Genomic DNA, 24,031 nt, shown 5'->3' on the forward strand with positions numbered 1-24,031 from the left:
CTTGATATTACCTCACAGTTTAGAGGCTCATGGGAATAAAGAACCTGCCTCCCACCATCGAGTGGCTCCACATGCTGTGCTCCGCCACCTCATGTACTTAGTACAACTGGTGTAGCATTTTTAAATTCACTTCTTTAATAGTGCACGTCAAGTCCAGATTATTTACTAATATGTGGCAAAAAGATTATTCTGGTACGGTTTATATTTGATGGGGCTGTACCATACGTGTCAGCCTAGGAGACTCACAAAAACTGAAATAGCGTCAAAAAAGCTAGTACAGTCCCAAAAAACTGATAACGCAAATAAAAAAACGTTTAATAACAGCCCTGGGGTATAAACCTGGGACTAGGACCATTGCTCAACAGTTATGGAATCATTTAACTGTGCTTTATTACGTGGGATTCCAGTATTTCCACCATCGTTTACAATTCAGTGCCTTTTCTATGGAAAACAAAACCTAAAAGCCTTGTTTTGACATGAAAACGAGCAGTAAACATGAGCTTGTTGTAACTTAAATGCAGGTCACTTTGAGGCTCAATTTCTCCAATACTGCCCTTTCTGGCTTTTCCACTTCCATCACAAACTGGAACTCACTCAGTGCAAGAGCCCACATTCCCAGCTCCACAAAGACCTGAACCCCCATGACCCAAAGATCTCATCTTTGCCTTCAAATCCATTCACTTCCTCATTTCATTGTACATTATTGATCTCCTCCAGCTGTCGATCACCGTACGCACCCACCACTTTCTGAATACAGCTTACTCCTTGTTCCTTGCATCTTCTGCTCCATCTGTGATCACTCCATCAGGCACTATATCCCTGAACCGCTTCAATAACTCTCTGCCCGTTTTCAGAAGCCTGAAAGACCATTTTTTTCCAATCATGCTTTCACTTTCCTCCAAACAACTTCTTCTCCCCCCCCATCCGCTCGGGAAAGATTGAGGCGGCTAGGACTCTTTTCTCTGGAAAAATGACTGACGAGACCCGAACCAGATCTTTAAAATTATTTAAGGGGTTCGATAGGGTGATGCGGAGAAACTGTTTCCACTTGTGTTGAGACGATAGCCACGAACAGATCAAATAAGTAATTTTGATGGAATTTCTTTACAGAGAATGGTGAGAATGTGGAACTTGCTGCCACAGGGAGTGGTTGAAGCAAATAGCATTGACACATTTAAGGAGAGGCTCGATGTACATTGGAGGGAAAAGGAAAGAGCGATATGGGGGCAGGATGGGAAAAAGTAATTAGCAGGAGGAGGCTCGTGTGGTGTACAAACACTGACATAGACCAGTTGGGCCCAATGGCCTGTTTCAGTGCTGTAGATTCTATACTATTTAGTGCTCTCCACGCTGTAATCTACTGGAGACCCCTCTTTATGTGGAGAATGCAACAGGAATGTAAATAATTGCAACTGGTGGTGTTAGTTGTCATTTTAATGAGGGCGGGCTGAGCAGACTGCACATGTTCCAGGCCAATACCATCATGTCACTGAACAGAAGAGAAGCTGAACCAACTAGGGTTTGCGGGAGAGGATATCAAAAATTGATTTTTTTAAATGAATCAGGAGGTGTGCGAGAGCAGCTTGGTGACGAGTGTTTCTCTGATATATTGCCTCTCTCTGTGGAGAAGCACCTGGCCTTATGTTCAACACTTCCCAGCAACGAGGCAGGAATTTAGTGAATTGTCACAGCCTGTCAAACAGTTAAAAAAAAATCGTGCACCTCTCCAGGAAAGTGCCAGTGCCAATGCTCAGTGGCATCAGGTACCTGTAAGTTTGAGCAAGATGCCACAGCAACCCAAGGAGATTTTGACCAGAGGAGTTAAAAACAAAAAGCAAGAAAATGATGTTAATAATGATGCGCGAGTGAGCAACATAACGACAGGATTAGGGTTCGTTTCTCTATCGGAATTGGCCGCTACCTGTAGGCGATTGTACAGGTGTCCTTGTACTCCTGCAGCTTCACACACACCATGTTCAGGAACTGGTCGGAGTACGCACTCAGGTCGTGCATCAGGTTCACCAGGTCCTGCATCGACTTCTCCACCACCACGGTGCTCTGCGGGGAAAAAAGAGCAACACCTTTGAAAAGTGGTTTACCACAACCTTAACATCAACCAGCACATCATTCTCAGGGAACAATGCAATAAATTGTACAAGTTTTTGTTTGTTGAAACATATATTTAAAAAGTTATTGCCCACACGGTTCCTTATCGCAACATCATTCCTGTCCGAGGGGAGTCTGACAGACCAGTAGCTCCTAGGCTTCTGGCAGTCCCGCTCTGACTGGTTAAAACACCAAGATGGAGCTAGGGTGACACATCCTTTCTTTCTCTCTCGCCCCAGCCTCTGCCTGCCAATTCCTCACAATAGCAGGGTAGAGAACAGGAGCTCACTGCATATGGAATCCGAATATGAACTGCAATCCATTACGCCACGCCACAGTGAGTTACAGATTCAAACAAGGCCCCATACACATTTACACACAAAAACAGTCACTTGCTAAATTGTTAAGATGGATACAATTATTCTTGTAATCACATACTGTACATTAAAAGAATCGGATTTAGTTCAGTGAATATTTTCGTATTTCACCCAATAGATAAAAATCTCAGTGGATCATCACTTTTATTCGCTAATGATTTATGTCAGTTATATTCATTTTCTGCCGAGATTCTTTAACAGGAATATTCTTTAAATGTAGTTTATTTTAGGACAGAACACATTGTACAATGCATGAGAGAAATTCAGTCAAGTGGTATTTTCCTGCTCCCCAGTACTGTTCCTATTGCTGAATTCTTCAATTGGAGAGGGAGATCTCATTAGGATTCATATGCATGGAGAAGGCCATTCAGCCCATCTTAGCTCATCCATCTTGGAAAGCCTACATTTCTCCCCCCATTTTAACATACAATTGTCCCTTAAATGATTCCAGAGCTTTTGCCTCCACTACCCTACCTGGAAATCCATTCTAATTTCTGATCACACTTTGTGAGAAACAACTTAGATAAATCAGACCTAATGTTGCTTTTCACTAGTTTAAACCTGTGCCTCCTTGTCGTACTGGCGTACAGTGCACTTTAAAGTATGTGCTCCAAGGGTATAAAATCCTTCTGTTTTCTCCCCAGTCCATACAGCCGTTGTAGCCAAGGGAACAAGAAACCTGCGCCCAAGCCTCACCCAGTATCAGTATAACCCAGCTTGAAGGTGTACGAGTGTAGCTAGGAGGTGACTGCCCACCACCCCAAACCCCAGTTATCTTCTGACTATGGGGAAAGCAGCAGCTGTTCAGCACCTATTGCAGCATGGCTAAGATTGGGAGCTCAGTGAAGTGGGCAGTGAGTCTGCATATTGAGGTGATCCCTGCATTGCGTGCTCCTTCTTAAGGTTTCTTTATAACTGACATAAATCATTAGCGTATAAAAATGATGATCCATTGAGTGTTTTTATCGACTGGGTGAAATGCAAACGTATTCACGGAAACTAAAAAGTGAAAATCAATTTTACCTCAGCATTTTTTTTCATGTCCCCATTTTATCTCCTTCTACTCAATAATTCCCTTTGGAGCTACTTGGGCATGAAGCAACTTTCCTCTGGTGGGTCAGGAATGTCTGGGACTAATGCTCGTCTGTCACCGAATCCAACTCTGACAGTTTTTCTCTCACTCACTGCTCGCCAAATCTGGCACCCCAACCAGTGATACTGGTGTGAACTGGAAACAGGGGCTGCTGGGCAGCAGCAGGAAAAGGTCACGGTGAGGCTGCTCCGTGATTTATATCAAAAAGACATCTGGTTAGTAGACAGGTGTTTGATTGCTGTGCTACTTGATCGCTCGTGAGTGTGAAACCATTCAACTATGAACTCCTCTTAAGTGAATTTAGTCTGCTAAAGTAAGAATTGTGAAGATTCTGCCAGATAGGTCATGATGTAGGATGGCATAGAAGGCTGTAGATCACGCAGTGAGCTCGTTTTCAACAAGGGGCATCACGGAGTGGTTCAGAGTGGAGGTGAGCCACCTCCACAGAGGGAAAGAGAGAAAATGGGGAGCCAAGTCACCCTGCGCTGCTTTCACAATCCTATCAAGTAACTCAAAAGTAAATGTGGGATGAGACTACCTGCTTGCCTTCTGAGCAGGGAGAATGGTGATCTGGCCACTTGAGAGGAGACATAAATATATTGGTGGGGAAGAAACAAAGCTTCTAACAGGCTAATGGTCCAAGTACCAGCTATCTTTCCCTTTCAGATGATGATAATAGAGGTCTTCAAAATTATGGAAGGGTTTTATAGGGTGGACGTAGAGAGGATGTTTCCACTTGTGGGGGAGTCTAAAACTGGGGGCCATACATATAAGATAGTCACTAATAAATCCAGTAAAGAATTCAGGAGCAACTTCTTTACCCAGAGAGTGGATAGATTGTGGAACTTGCTACCACAAGGAGTAGTTGAGGCGAATAGCATAGATGTATTTCAGGGGAGGCTAGATAAGTACATGAGGGAGAAAGGAATAGAAGGATATGTTGATAGGGTTAAACGAAGTAGGGAGTGAGGAGGCTCATATGGAGTATAAACAACAGCATGGACCAGTTGGGCCGAATGGCCTGTTTCTGTGCTGTTAATTCTGTGTGTCTTTTTATTTCAGTGTAGCTATCACATGCAGTAAGCAGCCTGGCTACTAAACTCAATGGGGGAAAAATTCAGTTGGTTGCGCCTCCTGTTAGCGCCTTAAGAGGGCGCTAATGGGACGCAACGCAACCAGTGCCCAGGCGCGGCACTGCCCACGCCTCCCGCAAAATTCAGCGGGAGGTTAGTGGTGGCGCTAACCGGTAGCGCCCTGCGGCGCTGCGCCGCTGGCGATGACGTCATTGGCGTGCGCAGCGCCCCGGCCACGATCTTCGGGAGCGCCCCCTGACTTACCGCCGGACGCAATGTCCGACGGGGTCATGGGGGCGTACCTGCAGCTGGGGAGACGCAATTTAAAGGCGAGGTGCGGGGCGGCCATTTTTGCTGCTGGCCGCCTGCCAGCACCTGCCTGCGCTCCCGTCCCAGACCTCCTGAAACGCCACCCCCCCAGGGAGTGCTGGCTGCGCTCCAAGAGCCCGGCACTTCTCTTGAGTGCCGGGCTCTTTTGCCTGCACTCCCGATCCCCGGGGGCCCAGCTGGGCCCCAGGTCGCGCTGCACAAGGCCCCTCCCCTTTAAGAAGGGGAGGAAGGCCTGCAATACCGTGGCGCGACGTGCCGCAGCACCATAACGCCGCAATATTGACTCACAGCGCCCCAAGAGGGATGCGGGGCGCTTCCAGTAGCGCCCCGCTTCCCTCTTGGGGTGCAACCACTCAATGTCCGCCGCGGGGACGCTAATTTTTTCGGGGCGCTAAGTTAGCACCCCGCTACTCAATTTTTAGCCCAATGGAAAAAAAGAGAAAAAAAAGTAATATTCTTGCTTTTGCATCAGTAAACTGTGGATTCAACTGAACTGCCAGACTGGCACGTGTACAGCATTTGAGCCACGTTCCTTTCGAGAGATTTACACCCACAGGTTGAAAACAGAACTGGTCCCTCCAATCAATACCTCATTAATTCTGCATGCGAATTTGTAAAACAAAACCCACAGCAACTGAGCACACGATCCAGGAACACCGGCATAAAGTGGTGGAAAATTATCTGGATCCTGCAGGGATCAGGAGGTTACTGGAAATAACTCCCCATTTTGTGACAGCAAACCAAAACTGGCTACACATTTTAAAAACCATCAGGTACAAATTGCATGACGCTGCCAAAAGCACTCTCATTTGCAATGCAGCCTGCAAGACACTCATCAACTAGCAAGTGCTCCTACAGTGAGGTACAGGCCGGTTAAAATAAAGCTCAGCACACTTTTGTGATGCAGCACATATAAATATTTTCATGTGAACGCTTGTTAAACAATTTTATTTTTAGCTCATAGGCTATTCAGTTCACCTGTCGGCAGACAGAAAGGATTGAATGTTTGCTTAGTCTTAATTACAGTGGAGGTAAGTGACCTTCCCCTCTTTTGCCATCTACGCTCTCCTAAATCTACAGCGATGGGTTTTTAAAACATTATTCATTTTCTTCCCAGCTCTGACAGGGCTTATTCAGCAGGGGCTTCCAGTGACCCGTGATGGGCGCTATTCATTAAGGACTGGCCGAAAATATATAAATCAATGTGTCAGGAAAGGAAGCCCAAATCCAAATCGGCATCTCAGAGGGGAACTGCAATTGGTACCGATTTGTTCCACTTCATGAGGTCTCACCTGTCTGCAGTACTGTACACAGTGGAATAATCAATTACACTGACAGGACCCCAACTGGTCCCAGTGCTCGATGAGGTACACTTCCGTAGCCGTCACTCCTCCCTCCCCCAGCCGCCATAAACTGCAGAGAGATACAGGGACAAATATTGATTCCAGATCAGCTGGCAACAGCAGGGGGCAGAAACGGTCGATGAGACCAAAACCACTGTAACGGCACAGAAATTCACAGTGACAGATTTGCCTTGGAGAATGGCTGATAAGCATATGACTCAGTTAATGGAGCAGAACTTGAACCACTTCCTATCCTCAATATATTCACCCCAGTCGAGTGCACGGTCAGAAAGGTGAAGTGGGAAGACTGCGATTTTCATAGAATTGCAACTCGGGATCACTAGGATTTTAGATTTTTTTTTAAAATATATATAGAAGTGCACTTACTATTTCAAAAAGTTACTTTATATTTCGTCCCTTGCTTTAGTCTTCAGTGAAGGTGACCTGCTGTCGCACCTCTGTTGGTAAGCAGCTCGGGGAGGAGGGTTAGAGTAACAGCTCACTGTATCTCGGAATTCCCCATCTCCCCTCCCTGATTAGAAGTTTCCATGCTTCGTTTGCACCTCTCCTTTGAACTGCTTCATGGAGATCGGGTACTCTGTTCATAGGGAATTACAGGTCTTGGAACTCAACTGCATGGCATGTGGCTTTAATTTAAAGGGCTCAGAACTTTTTACTTTTTGCCTTGTACAAGTGGTATTCTGTTCTCCGTGTAATCGGATTCTTCCATGCTGCACATCCACCTCGTGCTGAGAAGGTGGACACAAACCTTCCCACTGGTTCCACCAAAACTCTGCTGCAGCTGGCCTCTCAGCGGTGAGTCATATCAATGTCGCCATTTTGGGAGCAACTAGATACTTTACAGAAAACATTTTGGCCAATGCCATAAGCGGGCAATGAGGTACTTATGTGAAATGGCAACAGTTTCTGATACGAATTATATTGTTGCATTGCATGGTGCAAAGGAGTTTTTCCACCCCCCTGCCCCCATTGTGCCCCTTCAAAGAAAAAAAATCTTACTTTACAACTTCCACACAAAAATGAGATTGCATCCCACCTGAACAAGAATGGTGGAAGCAGATTCAATGTTAATTTTCAAATTAAGTATATGGATATATACTTAAAAAGGAAGCATTTTCAGGCTATGGGGAGTGGGACTAATTGGTAGCTCGTTCAGAAAGCCAACACAGGCATGATGGGCCGAATGGCTGTATGGTTCTATGCTATGAACTCAAGCATGGAGTTCCTTTGCACTCCATCTCAGCACAAGCAGCTCATTTTATATTCATCTTTTAGTAGGCTTAGTAGCTAGATAATTCATTAAAGAAAAAGCTGACTGGATAATGTCATGGTACTGTTTGGAAGCAGCAGTGTGTGCCCTTCACAAATCAGCTGATCAGTGCTAAATGAGACAGAGAGAGCTCCTCGGCCTCTAGCAGCTTAGTTTCTCAGCCAGATCCTGGGAGGTGGGTAAAAATGCCCAGCGCTTGGTTTACTTTACACAGTGCCTTTGACTTTTCACGCGTGCATTCTACCCAGGCAATGACAGGCTCATTTGAGTTGGCACCAGCACAGCATTGCACAGGGCATTTTAACCATCAGATTGTTTTAAATTCAATGTTGTAAAAACCACTTGCACACATGCAGTGCTCAAAAGCTCACAGAATCTGTGCAATCCAACAGTGTGCTTGTTTCAGGAGCCAGACTATATTAAGGTTGGCTACACTTTACTGTGTAAACACGGGAGAACAGTGTACACAGGCCGCTCTCCCCAGATCCAGACCACTGTCAAGGTAAAAGCACATCTAGCGATTTTCCATCTTCTTCTCTTTGATCAAATGTCGGGTCTTAAGCTGTTTCTTGTCATGATATACCACGTCAGAGACTTGCTGTGCAGTGTCACGTGGGCATAAAGCCACAACATAACATAGATATTATACAGAACTTACAACACGGAAACAGGCCATTCAGCCCAACCAGTCCATGTTGGTGTTTATCCTCCACACGAGCAATAGTCAAAAGTCCTTGGCCCATGTGGCCGCCCTGTTGGACTGGACACAAGACCGTTGATAGGGCAATGCCACTGCATAGCCTCATAAATATCAAGCAAAAAAAGTATATACAGGTTTTTAAAAATTCTCCTTGCCTCTTCAAATGAATCTCCTTGCATTCATGCTATCTCGCTTGGTTAAGAAAGCAGGATAGTCCAAGCCTGCAGACAGCTCCATGGAAACCCATCAATAATGATCCTTAGTTAATCAATAAAGTGGTACACCTGAAGAAAAATACTCTCCCACTGAGGTACCTCACCTCCTTGGATAGATCGACTCGAACATTCAAGACTGGGCTTTAAGCTCAAGACAGTAGTGCTGGAATTAGTGAGCAATGTAAACGATAAAAATATCAAACGCAACTTGTGAGTTTTTTTTACATTAAATTCACAATATAAATGCAAGCTGCTGTTGTAAACAAATTATTTACCTGGGCCCTTTGTAAAATGCACATTTTCTTTCCTCTTATGCCCTGTGTATATCACTCCCCAGCTGAGAGGACAGCAAGACCACCAACCTCTAAGTCTCGGTCAATGGCACTACTGAACTGGGGCCGCTCAAGTCTGCCGCCAATTTTCCCTCCATCCTTAGCAGAATGTGGGGGGCATCTTGCTTCGTGCTGCCCTCTCCCACTGTGGAGCACCTTGCTTCGTGCTGCCCTCTCCCACTGTGGAGAATCTTGCTTCGTGCTGTCCTCTCCCACCGTGGAGCATCTTGCTTCGTGCTGCCCTCTCCCACTGTGGAGCACCTTGCTTCGTGCTGCCCTCTCCCACTGTGGAGCACCTTGCTTCGTGCTGCCCTCTCCCACCTTGGAGCATCTTGCTTCGTGCTGCCCTCTCCCACTGTGGAGAATCTTGCTTCGTGCTGCCCTCTCCCACTGTGGAGCACCTTGCTTCGTGCTGCCCTCTCCCACTGTGGAGCACCTTGCTTCATGCTGCCCTCTCCCACCGTGGAGCATCTTGCTTCGTGCTGCCCTCTCCCACTGTGGAGAATCTTGCTTCGTGCTGCCCTCTCCCACTGTGGAGCACCTTGCTTCGTGCTGCCCTCTCCCACCGTGGAGCACCTTGCTTCGTGCTGCCCTCTCCCACTGTGGAGAATCTTGCTTCGTGCTGCCCCCTCCCACTGTGGAGCACCTTGCTTCGTGCTGCCCTCTCCCACTGTGGAGCACCTTGCTTCGTGCTGCCCTCTCCCACCGTGGAGCACCTTGCTTCGTGCTGCCCTCTCCCACTGTGGAGCATCTTGCTTCGTGCTGCCCTCTCCCACCGTGGAGCACCTTGCTTCGTGCTGCCCTCTCCCACCGTGGAGCACCTTGCTTCATGCTGCCCCCTCCCACTGTGGAGCACCTTGCTTCGTGCTGCCCTCTCCCACCGTGGAGCACCTTGCTTCGTGCTGCCCTCTCCCACCTTGGAGCACCTTGCTTCGTGCTGCCCTCTCCCACCGTGGAGCACCTTGCTTCGTGCTGCCCTCTCCCACCTTGGAGCACCTTGCTTCGTGCTGCCCTCTCCCACCTTGGAGCATCTTGCTTCGTGCTGCCCTCTCCCACCGTGGAGAATCTTGCTTCGTGCTGCCCTCTCCCACCGTGGAGAATCTTGCTCCATACTGCCTTCTCCCACCATGGAGCATCTTGCTCCATACTGCCATCCATAAAGGCCTGCCTCAGACAAACAACTTCTGATATCTGGCTGGAGACAGACTTTGTAATTCTGTACACTGCAAGGAATTGTCTGTTTCCTTGACTGTTTTAGTTCATTAAAGTGATCATTTACTGATGCCTGCTTGGATAGATCGCTCTTGAGTTTCTCCACTTGCAAAGAACAATCCAATTAAAGAAAGTGAGATACTCCCTTACGATGTATAGATTATACAGATGCTAATGCCTGCTGTTTCTCTAACAGTTGCTTCAGAATGTAGTATACCACGAATACTTCAGGTAGAGGTAGTTACCTTTAATTTCAGTTACACTGTTGAAAGTTTATGTTCCAACACTAAAGCAGGTAGTATAGCAGTAATTAGATATAATTTGATGTCCACAGTGCAACTTAATCATCAGCTACAACAGCATTAATGCATACCGCATGGAAGTTGGATACTTTGAAGGCGTGGCCCATAATATGCCCTCTTTTCCCCGTCTACCCAAAGGCCAGGGAAAAGGAACAAAATTAAAACTTGCACCCAAACGCCTGACATAAATATCCACAATCAAAACACAAGGAGAAGCAGCGAGATGTCACTCCTGAGGAAAAATGTCACTTTTGATAGCATCGATGAAACCGGAACCCCAGAGTCAGCTGCTCAAGAGAGAAGGGGAGTAAACTGGGTGTTGGGGGGGGAGCGGCGGGTGGCAACGAGGTGTGAATCCTATCATTGCTCACCCATGCAAGAAAGAACTTACATTTATGCAGGCGCCATTCATGTCTTTAGGACATCGCAAAGCGCTTCACAGCCAGTGAATTACTTTGGAAGTGTTACTGTTATTTTGCAGCAAATGTAGCAACCAATTTGCACACAGCACTGTCCTACAAACAGCAATGGGAAATATGACCAGCTAATCTTTTCTGGGGGTGTTGAGTAAGGAAGGAAATATTGTCCAGGACACTGGGAGAATACCATGCTTTTCCTCAGAAATGTGCCATGGGACCATTTACGTCCAAATGAACAGGTAGACAGGGGCTCGGTTTAATATCCTGAGTATCTATAATTTTATATTGTACTCAAAAAAAATCAACAAACATAATGCAGAAAAAAGTGTTTAATTGAATTTTTTTTTAAAATTAAAAAGGGGTAATGAATATGAGATCCATCGCTTTAAGTTAATGGCCAGGAGAAGCCACTTAGTGAAGTGCAATCGACAGTACACTTCAACACCTGAATTTTCAGTTTAGGTATTTGACAATTGACTTCACACGGTGCTGAGTTAATGGTGTATGAAGCGTGTTAAACTGGGCAATGGGAGGATTGTGCTCATTGCTCTAGAACTACCTCCAGTGAATCCAAAAGAAAAGAAGGAATCTTGAATTATTCTAAGGATACATTTGGTAAATACACTGTCCAGTGGAACGCTGACCAGAAGATCCCTGATCGCAATTAGAATATCAGTTAGTGTAGTACAATTGGTTGCAGCACCCCTGGGCTTTGGCGGTGAACGAAGAAAAAAAGGAGCCATGAAAGAGTCTACTCCTGTTTGATATCTAGTAAGCGCTGTTGAAAAGTGCACGCAAGTAAATGTCAGGTGAAGACAGAATTGCTATAATTGAATAGGCTCCATATACCCACTGGTTTGGCTCTCATGAAAAACAGCTACTTCAGTGAGATATCAGAGAGTTGCCAGTGCCCATGGTATCAACCCCAAAAATAACCTTCAGGAAAGGCGTGCAGAACATTAGAGGGGAAAAAAAGCCTTGGGAATGGACCTCATTGCTATCACTGTTATGGAGAGCCTTTTGTTTAGCCATGGGCATATTTTTAATGAACTGTTGGACGCTTCATAAGCAATAAAGGTCTCCACGCAGTGCCAAAAAAGTGCAAGAAACTGAAGATTGATGTTGTGTAGCAAAAACTGTAGGGATGGTCTGGATAGGATGAGATTTCAGGTTCACAGGAGTTAATGAAATAGGTCAAATGCTTTTCCATTAATTCTCATTGACTGGGATTTTAGCTGAAAGGAGCAGGTGAAAATGCTTAACCTCTCCCAGCTCGCAGAACCTAGCGCTTGTACAGATTTATTTTAAGTACAGCAGTCGCCGCTGCGATCATGCCAGCGTATCCCTCTCCATCGCCAAGTGACTGGGACCAATCCTTCTTCGTTACTGGATTACATGCAGGATAATGGGATACTGTTGACTAAATTCAACTCAACTTTTTCCAATCTAGGGGTGTGGATGATGTCACAAAGCTGCGAGACTACAGCTTGAGTGTTGTATGTTCACTGGAATCCTGAGATTAGATCACTGCCTGTAATTCACTGGGAGCTGTCCAATGTAGTTTATAAAGGCCATGAGTATTTCTTCTCAAGCTATCTGCACTCCTTGGTACAGAGCAATGAAATGTTGCATACCATGTATTCAGCGATGTTGTGAGGTAGAACCTAAAGGTGTATTCAAGTTGTGAAGGAAGGGAAGGAAAGGAAAAGAAAGAAAATGACAGAAGAGAAAGAAAGGAAAGACATCATTTATATCGTGCTTAATAGCATCTCCCAGGAAAATCTTGGAATGACTTATATGCAATTAGTTACTGTACCTTGAAATGCTGATACATAATACATCGTGTCAGCTGTGGCTCAGTGGGTAGTACACTTGTCTCTGAGTCAGAAGGTTGTGGATCCACTCCAGGGACTTGAGCACATAAATCTAGGCTGACACTCCAGTGCAGTGCTGAGGGAGTGCTGCACTGTCGGAGGTGCCGTCTTTCGGATGAGACGTTAAACCGAGGCCACGTCTGTTGTCTCAGGTGGAGGGGGAAGAAGAGGGGTTCAGAGCTGGGTAATGGAATATTCTCACACTTTTGGCATCCAATGTCAGCATCAAGCTCTTCCATGTTAGGCACAGATCTGGTTTGAATAAAGTTCTTTCTACTCTGTCCCAACAAACATGCCTTGACCTCCAACTCCAGTAAAACAGCCTTTAAAGCAAGATTGAGCTTACATTTACATAGCATCTTGCCACAAATCTCAGGATGTCTCCAAGCATTTCAATTAATTACTTGGAAATGCAGTCACTTGCTATGTAGATGAAATGCACAAGTGTGACATTTCTAATTCCCACACTGAGCAAGCATGCCAATTTATTGCCCATTAGTCCTGAGTTATGACCAGTTTTATGCCATGCACTCACGCTGACCTAGATATTAGTTGAAATTTCCCAAATTCCAGTCACTCAGACTGTTAGAGCTGTCAGATTGGAGCCTGGGCTGGAATGGAGCCCAGGTCCCAGTTGACAGAGATACTCTGCTCAGAGTGTGTTGCCTATTTGCTCCATGGTTCCCCACATATTCAGATTTGCTGACAAAGTTCTACTTTTGACTTGCCTCGTGGTTTTACCCCCTCCAAGATATGGCTCAAGCTTTTCTGATAACCTACGTAGTTTTTTCCCCCTGTACTTCGCTTTTAGATTTTCCAGCATATTTTAATAACTGAATACCAAGAAAAGTGTAGAACCAATGAAACTATAATCATTCTTTAGTACACCAGTATCCTGTTAAGTGTAACCAAACATTAAATCAGCTCATGACATAAATACGGTTTCTGAAAATGGGAACCGGTCATTCCGAAATTATGCAACGGAGAACTTAGTTTTTCATAAAGTTTCATGATTTCCTTCCTAGGTCCAATTTGGGAACATCTTGCTGGTAAAAATGAAGAAATTTGGAAGATATGGAAGCATCAACACAAAGAATTCTGTTAGAAACGTAACTTTTCTTTGAGGTGTAAAAGCACTTCCAGACACTTCAAGGTGCAAAAGAATGCCTCGTAATGGCTTTTGTGTGATCCATTATCTGAACTCTCTAGTCACTACTGGTTGACACCATCCAGGCACAAAGCTTCGGCAGCTCTAAATACAATGTGACAAAATAACTTTGCGATGTGCTTAAATTGGATCTTGAAAAGTCCTTTCTAATCAACTACTTTGTATGAAGGAGTACAGAAGTGTTGAAGAATATAAATTGAAATTTTGCCGAGGAGATTCTGTGGCGAAGTCGCACAGTACAGAACACACTGCAGAGAGGCTGTATAGTGGAGGAGGTATTGGAGGGGGAAACGAAAGGATAATAAAACACTGCAAAGAGAGGATGCAGTATGGGGTTACTGTGGACAGTTTGCACTACAGAGGATGTGGAGAAGTCATGGGAGGCACCACAAGTGAGAACACAGTATGAAGGCACAGTAAAGAGGGCACATAGCATAGGAGGCATTGTGGGGAGGGCGTGTGCTATGGGAGGCAATTTGGAAGAGTGCACAACACACATAATTGGCAACGGTCGACTTTTTAAGTGACTGTTCTATCCTTTCTGCAACTGTGTCCCAGGATCAGTCACACTCACTGGCCTGACAGCTTCACAGAGCTGTCAAACAATGACAATACGTTGACGTTCTCTGCAACTGGCTTTCCCTTAATTGGCCTAAGCCCGCTGGGCAGGCTTAACAAGGTCAATAGCGTGGGTTGGCCAGAGGTTGATGGAGGCGGGACTGAAACCCGACAAGTGGGAGTCCCGCCTTCAAAAGCTCCCCATTGGCAAAATCACCCCCTAAATGTCCGGCCACTGGGTATCAGTTCTCACAGAAAAACAAATTGAATTGTGGAATGTTATGCCTAAACACCAATAAATATCCCGAAATCCAATGTAATATGGAGCATTTTAACTTATTTGGTTGCCTTGCTCACAGGCCTTTATTCAGGGTTGTTTTTCACAGTTTTACTTTTCTTTTGGAGCTGTGACAGCTTTTTTGAGTTTTGGAGGTAGGAGGCAACCCAGAGAAGGTGCACTGTATGGGAAGCACCACAGAGAGGGCGTGCAGTATTAAACTGTCCGTGGAGAGTGCACATGGTTTAGGAGGCACCACAGAGAGGGCGTGCAGTATTAAAGGGTCCGTGGAGAGTGCACAGGGTTTAGGAGGCACCACAGAGAGGGCGTGCAGTATTAAAGGGTCCGTGGAGAGTGCACAGGGTTTAGGAGGCACCACAGAGAGGGCGTGCAGTATTAAAGGGTCCGTGGAGAGTGCACAGGGTTTAGGAGGCACCACAGAGAGGGCGTGCAGTATTAAAGGGTCCGTGGAGAGTGCACATGGTTTAGGAGGCACCACAGAGAGGGCGTGCAGTATTAAAGGGTCCGTGGAGAGTGCACAGGGTTTAGGAGGCACCACAGAGGGGGCATGCAGTTTGGGCAGCACTGTGGTGAGGGCGTGCAGTATAGAAGGGACTAGGGACTGTGGAGAGTGCAGAGATCATCCTGGTACAATCTGACTGTCTTTAACAAATCAAATTTCCTTAGATCAAGGCTGCTATCAGTTTACAGTAAGTAAAAATTCAAGTGAACCTGCTCCTGACTAGGCATTGACGGAGAGCAGATTGTCTAATATTATCCTCTTCCACATGAACAGAACTCCGCCACAGTTTGCTTTCACTTTAGGGACATGTAGATGAGCTCTGCTGCTACCACTGGCGATATGCATGAACTGATGTCAGTGACTGACAGCTTTTTGTTCTGTAATTATGAATTAAATTGATGGAGCACCATGCCCAGTAACACCATCTGCAAAAAGGACAACATGAGAAGGAAAGCTGAAAGTCAATCACAACTTAAAGGGTCAATCTTGCCAAATCGATTTGGGGAACTGCATCCCCTGAAAATTGCAAAGCAAGTTGGACACCACAAGCAGCTCAGCCCCCAACATCTCTACAGCATGAACATTTTTCCAACATTCTATATCTTGTTTGGCCAAAAAGCTTTATTGCTGGTAAGTGATTAGTGTAGAACAGGAGGCACAATGTTCTGCCACCAGACCAGGATTGTTTCACCCATCACTGTGTATATGAACATACAAAAACAAGGGTGAGAAAAGGATCTCAAAGTTTGCTCTATTCACCAGACGGGACAACCTGCTCGGAATGCCAGCTCCTACCAGAGGAAAACAAAATCTGTGGTCAATTTCAGGAAACTCCTCCCTGGCTCCATAAACCAATCAGACAAGGCTGAGGAGGGGGGCGTGGTTATCTGTGACTCATCAGTAGGCGAACTTGATGAACCCACACGTCCTCAATAAGACCCAATGTCCTTCACACTGCAGAGTGCATGCCCTTCACACAAAGGGTAGTGGAAATCCGGAACTCTCTCCCCCAAAACGCTGTTGAGGCTGGGGGTCAACTGAAAATGTCAAAACTGAGATTGCTAGATTTTTGTTAGGCAAGGGTATTAAGGGTTATGGAACCAAGGTGGGTAGATGCAATTAAGATACAGAACAGCCCTGATCTAATTAAATGGTGGAATAGGCTCAAGGAGCTGAAAAGCCTACTCCTGTCCTTATGTTTCTTCCTACGTTCCTTCTCCCTCAGAAACCGGTCAAGTCACTTTTTTTTTTAAAAAGGACTGCAGCGTATAAACTTGGTGAAGGGATAAAAAGCCAACAGGACTTGGAATCTCCAAGCAGCATTGTGGCACAGAGTGTTAAAACTTCAACAGACTGTGACACAGCATGGCAGAATGCTAATTCACTTCACAGTGAGCTGCTGATGTCAGACATGTCATTGTGCGGAGCTGCTGAGTGGCCACAAGCCACTTCCCCACAGGAGAGAGAGGGAAATTAAGATCGAGAGACGCCCTTCCTTGACAAAGGATCTCCTCCCAAAACATTAACCCATCTTTTCTCTTTACAGATGCTGATGGACCTGCTGTGTATATCCAGCATTTTCTGTTTCAACATCTTAGGCTCCAGTGGGCACACGGTCACAGAACAGCACTGAAAGCCCAAGAACAGGTTGCGTGTCTGTCCCTCTCCACTGGGAATGATGCGGGATGTGGGAAGGACAGACCACAAAATCAGAAGGGGAGAAAAGTAGTAAGTATATGACTTACAATAAATCTACAGGAGAGGTTGTAGCCCTCTATTCAGGAGTTAGCTGGACTCTGAATGAAATAAAACTTAAAGTAAATAGAGTTGTACATCTTTATAGTCCGTTTTATTTCCATTCCATTCCCCAGCTTATTGAATCACTGCCTCCTGTACATGCATGAACAAATATATTGATCCCCATGATATACAGGTAATACGATTGATAGCTCTAAGGCCTTGCTCTGATCAATGCAATGGACTTGAGCAGGAACCGCAAAATGCTAATCACAAGAAACAAATCCTTGAATTTTTAAAAATCTTCCTGACATTGGTATAGTGGCAGATGTCTGTTTGTATTCCCACATCAAATTCAGCAGTGTTCCTTTGCACATTTGCGCCTGTGCTAATAGCTTGGGCAAGTGATTCAATCCGTTGAGTTTCGATATTTACCGTGTGTAGTTTGCTGCCAAGCACCTACTGCAGTGAAAATGCTGGTTTCTGAAAGCAAACCACTTGCCCTAGTCACAGTCAATGATATTTAGTGTGAACCATGACACTCAGTGACACTACACCCAGAATGATCAGACTTTTCCTTTACATCCTTTTTTACTTAAAGTCCCTTATTTTGTCCCCTCCTCTCCCAAATGTCTGGACTCTAGTTGGAATCAGAGGCACTGCTTTTAGGACAGGAAGGGAGAAAATTCTGTACATTCTGACCCTACCTGACAAGTGCCAACCTTCCAGGAGTTTCTCTTACATTGTAATTCAAACTAGTTTTTGCCCCAGTGGAAGATAGTTTAGAAAACGCATCTGTATAGATCAGAAGATGTTAAAGATTCATCTCCTGGTATTACCTGATGTCAGCTGAAATAATACAATTGGCCTCAGTTCCTCAAGACTGGTCTTCCTCTCCTGATCACTGTCCAATGAAACTTCTGATGGAAAGTGCTCACGTGGGATTTTGGGCAAGGGCAGGATCAGATTTCACTGTGATGCCCCTGCCACAATCAAACAGCCTGCCAACCCTCAATAATTAAGCTCACACATGAAAAATGCCCACTTGTGTGAGGTAATGCAGGACTGCTGGGTGCGCTGGGAACTGTAAGCCCAGTGTGAGGCAGTGACTTCAGGAGGGACGGAAAGAGAATTAGGAAGCAAGTGAAAATGCACCAGGCGCATAGAATCATAGAATAGTACAGCACAGAAGGAGGCCATCTTAGTCCTAAATGACCGACTCCTTATCCTGAGACTATGACCCCTAGTTCTAGACTCTCCAGCCAGGGGGAACAGCTTCTCAGCATCTACCCCGTCATGCCCTCTAAGAATGTTATACGTTTCAATGAGATCACCTCACATACTTCTAAACTCCAGAGAATATAGGCCCATTCTACTCAATCTTTCCTCATAGGACAGCCCTCTCATCCCAGGAATCAATCTAGTGAACCTTCATCGCATCCCCTCTAAGGCAAGTATATTCTTCCTTAGGTAAGGAGACCAAAACTATACACAATATATATACACAGATGTGGTATCTCCAGAGGCCTATATAATGGCAGCAAGATTTCATTACTGTTATACTGCAACCCCCCTGCAATAAAGGCTAATGTACCATTTGCCTTCCTAATTGCTTGCTGTACCTACATGTTCACTTTCTGTGATTCGTGTACAAGGATACCCAAATCCCTCAGAATCACAACTTTTAGTCGTCTCTCACCTTTTGAAAAATATTCTGCTTTGCCATTCTTCCTACCAAAGTGGATAATTTCACATTTCCCCACATTATAATCCATCTGCCACCTTCTTGCCCACTCACTTAACCGGTCTATATCCCTTTGCAGCCTCTACATCCTCCTCACAGATGACTTTGCCACCTAGCTTTGTATCGTCAGCAAACGTGGATACATTACACTCGGTTCCCTCATCTAAGTCAATGATATAGATTGTAAATAGCTGAGGTCCAAGCACTGATCCTTGCTCACCTGTCCTGCCACCTTCAAAGATTTGTGCACAAATACCCCCAAGGTCTCTCTCTTCTTACACCCCCATATATAAACAAAGAGCCTTATGCTTGCCGTCCTCAGCAGAAGTGAACCAGCACAGACACACCTTGACTTGGTGTTGCATGGAGATCTTCAGATTGTAATGGGGATTTCAGCCCTGAAATGGGGATTTTGTATTCAGTGTCTTTTGAGGCCATTATTTTTTATTCACCACACACACTGGATGAATAGCTCAGTGGTTAGACCAAATGGCTTGAAAATAAATTTAAAGAGCTGGTTGAGATACACTTTGGTTCTGCAGGTACTCATTTGTTGCAACATGACACTGATAGCTTGTAAAAGGTTTCTGTGCAAAATGCAAGGAGAAAAGTAGAAACTTACCAATAGCAGTCATTTCTTGCAAGGCTTAACAAGACAAAATGTTCCAGTGTAATGCGGAAAGACATCCGAATTTCCGAAGCATGTAAGTAGGCTCTGAATTATTTATGGAATAGCCACAAATTGTGTCTATCCATTTAGACTATTCAAAAACTGAATTTCATATTAGAAAGTCACTCCTAGAGAGATGAATTCTTCTCTCACTTCACTCAATAGATTTACAACAAAAAAAAGATGAAATTATAGATTTTTGAATTAAAAATAAATTTTCTTTCAAAAGTGCAATCCCCAAGATGCAGCTTATTTGAGTTGGCCCGTTGCACTAGTTGGAATACATTTACGTGACAGTATCTGGGATGACGAGTGTTAAAAGGCACCCAGAGTTTCAAAGACATCGGTCTGTCTCCCAGGAATAAGTCTCTGTCATATGTTTCTCCCTCCCCAAAACAGGACCTCAGGATGTCACAAAGTGCTTCACAGCCAATGAGGTACTTTTGGAGCAAGTCACTGTTGCATTGTAGGGAGATGCAGTAACCAATTTGCACACAGCAAGGTCCCAAAAACAACGATGAGATAAAAAAAACAGGTAATCTATTTTGGCTGAGGGATAAATATTGGCCACTTGGAAGAAGCACTGAGAGTAGCAAGGGCACAGAATGTACTCTAGGTGGGGGGCTTCAATGTCCATCACCAAGAGTGGCTCGGTAGCACCACTACTGACCGAGCTGGCCGAGTCCTGAAGGACATAGCTGCCAGACTGGGTCTGCGACAGGTGGAGAGAACACGAGAGGAAAAACTTACTTGACCTCGTTCTCAGCAATCTACCTGTCGCAGATGCATCTGTCCGTGACAGTATTGGTAGCAGTGACCACCGCACAGTTCATTGTGGAGACGAAGTCCCGTCTTTACACTGAGGACACCCTCCATCGTGTTGTGTGGCACTACCACAGTGATAAATGGGATAGATTCAGAACAAATCTAGCAGCTCAAAACTAGGCATCCAATGAGGCACTGTGGGCCATCAGCAGCAGCAGAATTGTAATCCACCACAATCTGTAACCTCACGGCCCAGCATATCCCACACTCTACAATTACCATCAAGCCAAGTGACCAACCCTGGTTCAATAAGGAGTGTAGAAGATCCTGCCAGGAGCAGCACCAGGTGTACCTAAAAATGAGGTGCCAACCTGGGGAAGCTGCAACACAGGACTACATGCATGCTAAAAAGCAGAAGCAGCATGCTATAGACAGGGCTAAGCGATCCCACAATCAACGGATCAGATCAAAGCTCTGCAGTCCTGCCACATCCAGTCGTGAATAGTGATGCACCATTAAATAAGTAACTGGAGGAAGAGGCTCCATGAATATCCCCATCCTCAATGATGGTGGAGCCCCACACGTGAGTGCAAAAGACAAGGCTGAAGCGTTTGCAACCAACCTCAGCCAGAAGTGCCAAGTGGATGATCCATATCGGCTTACTCCTGAGGTCCCCACCATCACAGAAGCCAGTCTTCAGCCAATTCGATTCACTCCACGTGATATCAAGAAATGACTGAATGCACTGGATACAGCAAAGGCAATGGTCCCTGACAACATCCCGGCTGTCGTGCTGAAGACTTGTGCACCAGATCTAGCCGCACCTCTAGCCAAGCTGTTCCAGTAGAGCTACGACAGTGGCATCTATCCGGCAATGTATAAAACTGCCCAGGTATGTCCTGTCCACAAAAAGCAGGGCAAATCCAACCTGGCCAATTACCGCCCCATCAGTCTACTCTCAATCATCAGCAATGTGATGGAAGGTGTCATCGACAGTGCTATCAAGCGGCACTTACTCACTAATAACCTGTTCACTGATGGCCAGTTTAGGTTCCGCCAAGACCACTCAGCTGCCGGCCTCATTGCAGCCTTGGTCCGAAAATGGACAAAGGAGCTGAATTCCAGAGGTGAGGTGAGAGTGACTGCCCTAGACATCAAGGCAGCATTTGACCGAGCGTAGCATCAAGGAGCCCGAGTAAAACTGAAGTCAATGGGAATCGGGGGAAAACTCTCAACTGGCTGGAGTCATACCTAGCACAAAGGAAGATGGTTGTGGTAGTTGAAGGTCATAGAAATCATCGAAATTTATGGCACAGAAGGAGGCCATTCAGCCCATCGTGTCTGTGCCAGCCAAAAAAGAGCTACCCAGCCTAATCCCACTTTCCAGTTCTTGGTCCATAGCCTTGTAGGTTACAGCACTGCAAATGCATATCAAAATACTTTTTAAATGTGATGAGGGTTTCTGCCTCGACCACCCTTTCAGGCAGTGAATTCCAGACCCCCATCACCCTCTAATTTTATACATCGCAATTAAATCTCCCCTCAGCCTCCTCTCTTCCAAAGAAAACAACCCCAGCCTATCCAATCTTTCCTCGTAGCTAAAATTCTCCAGTCCTGGCAACATCCTCGTAAATCGCCTCTGTACCCTCTCTAGTGCAATCACATCTTTCCTGTAATATGGTGAACAGAACTGTACTCCGTACTCCAGCTGTGTCCTAACTAGTGCAATAAGGGCACAGCAGTCATCATGGGTGACTTTAATCTGCATATAGATTGGGCTAACCAAATTAGTAACAATACTGTGGAGGAGGAATTCCTGGAGTGTTTACGGGATGGTTTCCTGGACCAATATGTCGAGGAACCAACCAGAGATCAGGCCATCTTAGACTGGGTATTATGTAACGAGAAAGGATTAATTAGCAAACTTGTTGTACGAGGCCCCTTGGGTCGGAGCGATCATAATATGATCGAATTCTTCATTAAGATGGAGACTGAAGTAGTGGACTCAGAGACTAGGGTCCTGAATTTAAATAAAGGAAACTACGATGGTCTGAGGCGCGAATTGGGTAGGATTGATTGGGGAATGTCACTCAATGGGTTGACGGTGGATAGGCAATGGCAAACATTCAAAGACCGCATGGATGAATTACAGAATTTGTTCATCCCAGTTTGGCATAAAAATAAAACAAAAAAGGTGACTCAACCGTGGCTAACAAGAAAAATTAGGGATAGCATAAGATCCAAGGAGAGGTCATATAAATTGGCCAGAAAAAGCAATAAACCTGAGGATTGGGAGCAGTTTAGGATTCAACAAAGGAGGACAAAGGGATTAATTAAGAAGGGGAAAATTGAATATGAGAGTAAGCTTGCAGGGAACATAAAAACTGACTGTAAAAGCTTTTATAGATATGTGAAGAGAAAAAGATTGGCGAAGTCAAGCGTAGGTCCCTTGCTGTCAGAATCAGGGGAATTTATAATGGGGAACAAAGAAATGGCAGACCAATTAAATACATATTTTGGTTCTGTCTTCACAAAGGAGGACACAAATAACCTCCCAGAGATGTCGGGGAACATAGGGTCTGATGAAAGGGAGGAACTGAAAGAAATCAATATTTGTAGGGAAATGGTGTTAGGGAAATTGATGGGATAAATCCCCAGGGATAATCTACATCCTAGGGTACTTAAGGAAGTGGCCCTAGAAATAGTAGGTGCATTGCTGATCATCTTCCAACATTCGATGGAATCTGGAACAGTACCCATGGATTGGAGGGTAGCTAATGTTACCGCACTATTCAAAAAAGGTGGTAGAGAGAAAACGGGGAATTACATCGGTAGTGGGGAAAATGCTAGAGTCCATTATAAAAGATGTAATAGCAGAGCACTTGGAAAACATTGACAGGATCGGACAAAGTCAACATGGATTTACAAAAGGTAAATCGTGCTTGAATAATCTACTGGAATTTTTTGAGGATGTAACTGGTAAAATAGATAAGGGAGAACCAGTGGATGTGGTATATTTCGACTTTCAGAAGGTTTTTGATAAGGTCCCGCATAAGAGATTAGCATGTAAAGTTAAGGCACATGGGATTGGGGGCAAGGTATTGACTTGGAGAGAACTGGTTGGCAGACAGAAAGCAAAGAGTTGGAATAAACGGGTCTTTTTCCGAGTGGCAGGCAGTGACTAGTGGGGTACCGCAGGGATCAGTCCCTGGACCCCAGCTATTCACAATATATATTAATGATCTAGACAAGGGAACTAGATGTAATATCTCCAAATTTGCAGATGACACAAAGCTGGGTGGGCGTGTGCTGTGAGGAGGATGCCGAGAAACTCCAGGATGATTTGGACAGGTTGGGTGATTGGGCAAAAGCATGGCAGATGCAATATAATGTGGATAAATGTGAGGTTATCCACTTCGGTGGCAAAAAGAGGAAGGCAGATTATTATCTGAATGGCAATAGATTGGGAGAAGGAGTAGTGCAACGAGACCTGGGTGTCCTTGTGCACCAGTCGCTGAAGGTAAGCATGCAGGTGCAGTAGGCGGTTAAGAAGAAAAATGGTATGTTGGCCTTCGTAGCAAGAGGGTTTGAGTACAGGAACAAGGATGTCTTGCTGCAGTTGTACAGGGCCTTGGTGAGACCACATCTTGAGTATTGTGTGCAGTTTTGGTCGCCTTATCTGAGGAAGGATGTTCTTGCCATGGAAGGAGTTCAGCGAAGATTCCCCAGGCTGATACCTGGGATGGCAGGAATGATGTATGAGGAGAGATTGGGACGATTGGGCTTGTACTCGCTGGAGTTTAGAAGAATGAGAGGGGATCTCATTGAAACCTATAAAATTCTGACAGGACTGGACAGACTAGATGCAGGAAGGATGTTCCCGATGGTCGGGGAGTCCAGAACCAGGGGTCACAGTCGAAGG

At 45.3% G+C, this 24,031-nt stretch overlaps 1 protein-coding gene across 1 annotated transcript in view; it reads right to left on the minus strand.

Moving 5' to 3' along the window:
• Window positions 1-24,031, minus strand: part of exoc4 (exocyst complex component 4) — a 565,674-nt gene that overhangs the window by 99,933 nt on the left and 441,710 nt on the right. Inside the window, exon 11 of the mRNA XM_086010674.1 lies at window positions 1,922-2,058. Within this exon, the coding sequence (XP_085866800.1) occupies window positions 1,922-2,058 (137 nt within the window). The remainder of the gene's footprint in view (window positions 1-1,921; window positions 2,059-24,031) is intronic.

The sequence above is a fragment of the Somniosus microcephalus genome, chromosome 17 (assembly GCF_052327205.1).
Source record: "Somniosus microcephalus isolate GS21.2 chromosome 17, FLI_Smic_1.0, whole genome shotgun sequence".
In the NCBI taxonomy this organism is placed as follows: Eukaryota; Metazoa; Chordata; class Chondrichthyes; order Squaliformes; family Somniosidae; genus Somniosus; species Somniosus microcephalus.